The 8,587-nt window shown below is 43.6% G+C and overlaps 1 protein-coding gene across 2 annotated transcripts in view; it reads right to left on the reverse strand.

The window, feature by feature from the left end:
• The window catches only part of EZR (ezrin), a 53,023-nt gene that overhangs the window by 43,356 nt on the left and 1,080 nt on the right, over nucleotides 1-8,587 (reverse strand). The window contains exon 1 of one of the 2 annotated variants that reach the window (XM_019630768.1): nucleotides 8,291-8,499. In XM_019630768.1, the coding sequence (XP_019486313.1) occupies nucleotides 8,291-8,302 (12 nt within the window). In that variant the 5' untranslated portion in view covers nucleotides 8,303-8,499. Of the gene's footprint in view, nucleotides 1-8,290; nucleotides 8,500-8,587 lie in introns of those variants that run through there. The other variant, XM_019630769.1, reaches the window with a different exon arrangement.

Consider the following 8,587-nt stretch of genomic DNA (forward strand, 5'->3'; position numbering starts at 1 on the left):
CCTTATAACGTGCTTTTAAAACAAACTTATTTTGGAAAATCTGAAACATTCACAAAAGTAGAAAAAAACAGTACAATGAGCCCCCATGTACTCTCACCCAGCTCTGACACCATTAACGCTCTGGCATTCTTGAATCATCTACTCTTTCCACCAGTTTTTTAAATTGTTGGCATACTTTAAGGTCATCATTATATATCATTTCACTTGTAAAAGCTTCAGTTTGTAGTCCCAACAAACTTTACACACACACACACACACCCATACCACTATCATTTCCAACATAATTAAATATTCCTTAATATTTAAAATTCAATCAATATTCAATTTTCCCCGATTTCCCCAAAAATATCTTTTTACAGTTGATTTGTTCAAATCATGTTATGCACTTTGCAGCCTGTCACCATACTGTATTTCCAAACTGCCCTGTTTGGCTAGTTTTTTAATAAACCTCAGGTGTTCCCCACCCCATCTCCCTCCCTATCTGAGTCCCACTTAATAGTCTCACCTAAATAGCAATGTATTATGTAAGCAGATACTTGAACAAGAAGCAACAGCCATTATTATTTAACCAAGGCAATGAAACACCTTAATAAGAATACTATACTAATATACGTAACATTTGCATAAAGAGGTGGTGGTTCTAATCTAATATTTATGTTCTAAGCTTTCACCAAGTGATCTGTGGTTCAACTGGCTCTTTAAAAACATAAGAAACAGGGGCAGCCGGTTAGCTCAGTTGGTTAAGTGCTCAGGCTCATAACACCAAGGTTGCCGGTTCAATCCCCACATGGGCCACTGAGATGCACCCTCCACACTAGATTGAAACAACTACTTGACTTGGAGCTGATGGGTCCTGGAAAAACACACTGTTCCCCAATAAAATTAAAAATAATCATCATCATCATCTTAGAGTGTGGGTATTAAAAAAAAACATAAGGAACAGGTTCGATATCCTTCTAAGACATATTTTACAAGAAATCTATAGATGCAGTCATGGTGCAGTAAGCAAAATATTATTCAAAAAGAACAAATTTCCCTGGACCTCAAAGCCTGAGAAATGATGGAAGAATTTAAGTGGGATGGCAACTGATGACGTGCTTATCACCAAACCTATTTGGCAAACAAGTTCTTGGAGAAATATCATCCTGACTCATTGTCCAATGCAAGAGTGACTGATCAAAAATAAACAAAAAATAAACAAAGGGACGTCCCGCTCTGCCCATTAAGAAGTCACTCTGCCCAGTGGGTTCAACTCTTCGCTCAACGAAGACTGAGTGAAAGAACAGAAGTGCTCCTGCCTCATGGCAAAGCCTGGGTGGAAACTGACAACAGCCCTCCCATCACTCCCTGATACTATAAGCTGTTTGAACGTAGGTGTTTCCAAACCCTTTTTGGTCACCAGTGTATTCCCAGGACCTAAAATACCTGGCACATAGCAGATAATTCTACTTGTTGAATGAACGAATGAATTTTATGGAGGGATGTTTGTGATTTTGATCATGACAGCAAAAAGTAGGGTAAATCTATTGCATTATTAGTCATAAAAAAAAAAGAATGCCCATGAGAAACTACAGCTTAATCAGATTAATATTTCATAGTTACAAGTGGAGTTCTACATTTACTCTGCCCTCCATGGTGAGGGAGAAGAGAGCTAGGCACAGGGCCAGGAGCGGCCCGGAGCCGTCCCTGTCCCATCGGCCTCATCAGGACCCCCGAGGGAGGTCCCCGTGATCTGTGTCCAGGTGAGGAGGCAGGACAGAGGCTGAGAGGCTCGCCCACGAGTATCTACTAAAAGGCAGCATGTGTACCCACTTGGCCACCCTCCTTCCCTCTAGTCATCTGTGAATAAAGCAAGAACTTCAAGTTTGCTCCTGAAGCAGATAACCATGCTCTTTTTTCCAAACCACTATGCCTCTCTCTTCCTTTTGGGGCCAGGAAAGAAGGCAAAGAAATAAGTATCTAACATAGTTAATGGTAGAAATAAGTCCTATCAAACAAAATAAAGTGGGGTACAGGGTGGACAGCGAGGGGGGCTCTATTTTTAGACAGTAGTCTAAACTAGGGATTGAATTATAAAACCATCTGTAGTCAGAAATTCATACACACACTATGGGAGGTCAAAACTAAACTTTACATTATCAGTGATAAAAAATTTAAAAAAAAAATCAACTCATTTATGTAACACTCATTTTTCAACTCAAGTATCAGATACAAATTGCTTTCTTTTAGCATGCACCAAAACCTCTATTATACAATGGTTTAGCAAGTGTGACACCAGATGCTACTACTTCCCTATAGAAACAAGGACGGGCCAGGACAGTGGCCTTCTTTCAAATCTGACCTCAGCACCCACCATGCCTGGTCCCCTGGTGAGTTTCCCACACCTATCCAGGTTCAGAGCAGGTAATTTTTTTTTTTAATTCGAACCATGGAGTGGATCTGCTTCCAATTATTATTAGCATAGTCATAAGACATATACAATATACAAGATATAACAAATGCTTAATAATTATTTTTAAACAAGGGCTGAGAGAATGGAATGTGAATCCTAATCAAAGGAAAACAGAACTGACCACTGCTGCAGCCTTAATGCCCTTGTGCACTGGTGAGCTCCTGTGCATCCCTCAACACCCACTTAAGCATCTTACCAGGTGGGATCCCAGCTTTCCCTGGCTCTCCAGGGCACATTTAATCTTCTTCTGTATGTACCTCTATTACTGAGCACTTTTCATGCCTCACTGCAATTCTTTGTTTACCTATCTGACTCCCCTAGAAGACTGAGAATCCCTTCAATGCAAAACCTGTCTTCCTTATTTTTATAAGTCCCAGCACCTAGCACCTAATGGCACACGACAGTGCTTCAATAATAAGGAAGGAATCCATAGGACCTACAAGGGAATTCTGACATAGAGGATGACAAGGAGATGACGTTAGAGTGTTCCTTTTCATTAAGTAACCAAACATTTCACATGGCTGTTCTCCTTAGAAGGTCTACTGACAAACTTTACCTGGTTTGTAGCTTGCTACTTGGGAACTAAAACCCTTAGTTTTAGCTACAGGTTACATTAAACAGTTTGTAAAACAGATTTCCAGGGGCAAAAAAAAGGACTCAAGAAATACATAAAGCTTACAGTACCCAAAGATACTGTTTGAAGTTCATAGATGTAAGCTTTGTCTCAATTTATTTTATGCAACCATTCTTTTCATTTAAAAATTTTACATCCATTTTACAGATGACAAAATTCAAGTTCACAAAAGTGACTTGCCAAAGTACCACTAAATAGTTAATTATGAAACTGTTCTTTATATGGCTCTTTAAATTTCTATTTGGAAAAATTATGTACATTAACTATATATTAAGCATTTTATTTTAATCAAAAGTCTCTAAGTCACCTTACTGAACAATGTTTCTTTTTTTTCTTTAAAAAAACGATTTACAGAAGTCTAGAATACGATCCTTATTCTTTATGTCCACAGGCACGGATGGTAAGTGTGTGCGAAGGGAAATAATGCACCTTCTGGTCTCTTCAGTAAATACTCCATATTTAATTAGTTGTGGCAAACACTGTTACTGCTTAAATTAAAAACTAATTGGAGTATCTGGGGAACCCGTAGGGAGAACTCAAAATGCATTCACTGATGTTGAAAGCAGGCTGTGAATTTTATTGCTTCAGATTAGAGTTGAAATGTCTAAATAATGTAAGAAGGCAGGCATATTAAACCATCCTATGATAATTCGCTAGGAATAGTGACATTGCTTTCTTTTCCCAAATTCTAAGTATTAATAAAATTCTTCAAAATTTTGGTAGAAGCCAGAATATTGTTTTTTAGGACAGTACCTAACAAGAGGTCGGTGTGGGAGAACTAAGAGTGAAAAGAAGAGAAACGGGCTCCTTCTTCCCGGCCTTTCTCATCTCCCCCTCTAAAAACAAAGAGCCAAAATGTGAGGGCCCACTGGTCACTGCCAGATTAAGCTCTGCAACTGGACTCCCTGCAGAGAGAAGCTCAAATCAGAGAGACGCTATCTTACATCTTAGCTGGCCTTGTCTTTCTGGAGGTTGATACCCATCCAGTTCTCTCTTTTTTTCCCACCCCACCCACATTCCAAACACCAGCTACAGCACCTGTGGCGTTTAAGGTGACTGTTTATCCACTCCGGAGCCCGTGACAGCGTCCACCTGAATGGACACTCTGGGACCACTCTGGGCTTTGCTGTTCCCTCCACACACCATGGGCTCTGGTCTCTGTTCACACACAGCTGCCAGATTCAACCCCATTGAGGGGACTTCACTGCACTATCGGGGTCCAAGAGAAAGGAATACATCGAGTCCGCCCTCTTCCTATGACACCTTCAGTTCCCAAACTCTGGGGTGCATCAGAGCCACCTGGGGAGCTTCTTTGAAGCACAGGGACTCAGTCCTACCTACCGGTAGAGACGGAGATTCAGCAGTGCTGTGAGGAACCCAGGCGTCCCTAAGTCTCCAGATAATCATGTGCACCGAAGTTTGAGAATAACACTAAATTAGTCCTAACTTTTAACTTTGTGTGTGTATAGTGTGTACATATCCTCTGGAGAAACATAAAAAGCTGCTGGATGCTTTTAGTTTATATGGACTTAGAAATACTGTCGTTTAAGAAGTCTGATATTTGTATATATTTTAGGAGGCAGCAGTAAGAATTATGAAAGAAAGCAAGGACTTTTTCATCAATCACAGTTACAACTTTATTAACAACCTGTAGAAACCAAACCCTCATATGTTCCCTCCTACACCTGGTCCTTCTCCAGGTTCCTTATCTCAGTGAATGGCACTGCCATGCATCCAGTTATGCAAGCCAGACACCGGAAGTCAGCCGACACTGCCCTGGGCCCCTGCTCGTCCAATCCATCACCAAGCGCTATCAACTTTAGCTCCCAAAGACGCCCACTTCCCCTTGCACCACCACCGCCACCTCGGTCCAAGCTACCACCACCTCTTACCAGGCTACTCCAACAGTCTCCCATCTCCATTCTTGCCACCCCCTGCCTCCTACAGATTCTCAAATTGCAGCTGCAGTAACCTTTCAAAAAGCAGATCTGATCAGGTCACCTCCTTCCAGTCAAAACCCTTCAGTGCTTCTTCCCAAGTTAAGCGCCCAAAAGGAAGGCTCTCTGCATAGCTGGCCTGTTTCCCTCTTGCCAGACTGGTCTTCGTCAGGGACCCTGAACTCATGCTACTCCCTCCACCGCAGGGCCTCTGCACAGGCTGTTCCCTGCCTCCCTCCCTCACCTAGTGCAAGTCCCTCAAGTCTTTCCACAGCTCAGCAAGGTCATCACCTCCTGGGTGCCCTCCGGACCTCCCTGACTAGCACTCCCCCAACCCACCACCAGCACACATCATTATATACACGCAAGTTATTCTAGGATTATTGTCTGTCCCCCTCACCAAACTGGAAATCCATGACAGGGACTATTTCTGTGTCAGCTCAACTCAGCAGCCTCAACACCTAGCATATTACAGTCAACACCCACTGAACTAAAGGACGAATGTACAAAACGGACTCATTGTGCCTTAGTGTGAGGATGACAAATGACTAATCCCAGCCAGCGGCTTCTCACCGTCACGTGGGGAAATCTTAGCCACCTAATTGACCATCTGCCCATGGTAAGGAAGGAGGCGTATACAGAAAAAAGGTCCCATGTGTCCTCAATTGGTAATTGGTGAGAGGGATGGAAGATGCATCAGAATACTCAGTAAATTCTGTCCCTATTAAAATATACAGTGGAAAAGGCTACATATTCCCAGAGAACCAAGGTAATCTCAGAAGTTATCTTAAAATTCGGCACAGGACAGAATTTTGAACACACTTTCAGAGTTTCTCACTGAAGGGAAAATATACTTTTATATTAGAAACTTCCGTATTCACACTAGGAATGCGAGGCTAAGGCACCACTGGGGCCACTTAAAGGCAGTTCGGTTCTACACGCCTCAAAAAACAGCTTGAAGCTCTTCCCTCCTAAACTTGACTGCAGTGGTTTCTTCTCCATGCCTCCTTTCCATCACAATGAAGAAAACAACTGGGGGACGGAAGGAAGGAGGAAGCAGCACCGCAGGTCACCCAGAACCCTGGCCCTAANCTTCATGCCTCCTTTCCATCACAATGAAGAAAACAACTGGGGGACGGAAGGAAGGAGGAAGCAGCACCGCAGGTCACCCAGAACCCTGGCCCTAACTCAACTCACGTGAAGAAAGGCTCACCTGTAGTGTATTTTACAAGGCAAAAATCTCCAAAACACCACCATCCCCGAAAAGGGAGCAGGCAGGAATTTCCCAAGTGGCTCACCTTGCAACACTGTTTGGAAATTATAACTGTAGATATTATATAAAATAAAGGCTTTCAAAATGTGCCTCTGGTTATCGGGACCCTAACATACAAGGTGATGGCTACTATCATCCCTTAACAGTTTAACTATCTATTCATTTTGTCAGAAAAACATTTTCTAAGTTTCTGATCCATCATAAAAGACCTTTAAAGCAAAATGAAATTAAAATGTACCTGCCATAAGAAATAGCCTTAAAAATGAAGAACATTCTGACACATGCTACAAAATGGATGAACCTTCATCCATTGGAGGACATCATGCTGAGTAAATGAGCCAGGCATAAAAGGACCAATACTGTGATTCCACTTATGAGGTCCCCAGAGGAGTCAAATTCATAGAGACAGGAAGTAGAGAGTGGTTGCTGGGGTGGGGGTGGGGGAAGGGTGAGGGGTGGCAGTGTTTAATGGGTAGAGTTTCCATTTGGGAAGATGTATTTATTTTAGTACAATTTTTTAAAAAAATGAAAAGAATAAAAGAAATTCGAGTTCACGATGAAATGAGAAAGAAAAGTAGTGACTGGAAATGGGTTTACTGACTTGTTTCTGAGGGATCGCTTCAAAGCTGAATTCCGCATCTTTTCTTTCAGTGAAATAAAGCAAACCACACCTTGACCACTGCTCACATAACGCTACAGGGGGCTGTGCCCTGAGTAAGGGATTCTTTCTATTTGGGTCCATTTTGTATCACAGGCATTGAAAAGCCTGGAGGTCACGTGCCACTTGGAAGTCTCAATTGAAAAGAATTTTGTGTAGGAAAAGAATTTTCTGCATCATGAATGAATCATCTTGATGATGTAACTTAGGCAAAAACTTAGGCTTCTGAATCTATTAGCATACTAACACAGTAACTTCTTTAACCTAACAGTAAAATAAGACTATATTAAACACTCCTTTTAAAGAATCCTACATTGAATGGTAGAAAAAGCACATAAGCACTGACTACAGCACGTTTGTAAAACAGAAATAAATTTCATATGTACCGTATCTTTTATTGCAATTTTTAACGAATCCAGATATTTTCTCCACCATGATTCACAACTCAATTGAAAATCCTCTCCCCAGTGTCTACAGTCACTGTGTTAAAGCAGGTGGAAAATACACAACTTTCTAAGAAATGCCCATCATAAAGGCGCTGCCCTGTTCCCACAACTTAAATGAAAGCCAAAACACCCCAGGCCTGGCTACCAACCTAAGTGAGACGGCGACATATTCAGACTCGGGGGCGGAGGTGCTGATGTTTACGGGGTGCAGCAGCAGGAGTGCACGGCCAGCGAGAGCCTAAGCACAGCCTCCTTATCAAACTCCAGGGCTGCCTTTCTTCATCTGCAACTCAAGTCCATTACTGAACCACTTTTCGAGATAGGAATCCTGCTGCACTAGCAAATTCCCGGGGTAATAGAACACAGCCTCGCAGGCCTGGGGTAGAACGACTGCCCGCCACAAAAGCTGCGTCTCCTCTGCCAGATGCCCTGGAAAGCGCCAAAGGGAGATATGGGGTGCATTTGGTTCCGGACACTTGCAGAGACTCGGGGTTGCTGTGCGTCTCCGGAAGCCAAAGGGCTCTCCCAGCGATTTAGACAACTTTTCAAGAACCTTCCAAGTTGCATTAGAATACACTTTTTAAGCAGACCGAAGCAGTGCCCAAGAGATTCTAATTTGTGTAAAAGCCCTTAACTACGGGAGAGGGGGTTGGGAAGAACAAACAAAAAGACTGGAGAGAAAAGCATCATCACCGCGTTTTCTTCAGGAGCTCCACGAAAAGACCAGTAAATATAACAGCGGGGACAATTTTTTACTCCTGCCCTCTTGCCGGTTGAAAAAAGAACCCTGTCCTACAAAAAGAGCTGTCTCAGTTAACACCCCACCCAGGTGACTCCGCTTGAAAATAAAGCCCGAAGGTCCGACCCAGCCCAGAAGCTGGGCGACTTACTGGTTTCGGCATTTTCGGTTCCTGGTGGGTTTTGCTCAATCCTCGGAAAACAACTCGCCAGCAGCAGCGGAGACGGCTCTCGGGACCTGGAGGCAGAGGAGACCCTTCAGGGCGCGCAGTGCTCCTCTTCCCGCCGCCGCGCCGGGAGACTCCGCGCCCGCCCAGCGCGCTGCCGCTTAAGAACCGGCCGGGCGGGCGCCGGGATGAGTCACCGCCCAACCTGCAATTACCGCGGGCCGGGCGGCGGGCCCTGCAGGAGGGGCCGGGCTGGCGGGCAGGGGGCGTGCGCCAAGGGGG

This window comes from Hipposideros armiger, unplaced genomic scaffold (genome assembly GCF_001890085.2).
Source record: "Hipposideros armiger isolate ML-2016 unplaced genomic scaffold, ASM189008v1 scaffold_940, whole genome shotgun sequence".
Classification (NCBI taxonomy): Eukaryota; Metazoa; Chordata; class Mammalia; order Chiroptera; family Hipposideridae; genus Hipposideros; species Hipposideros armiger.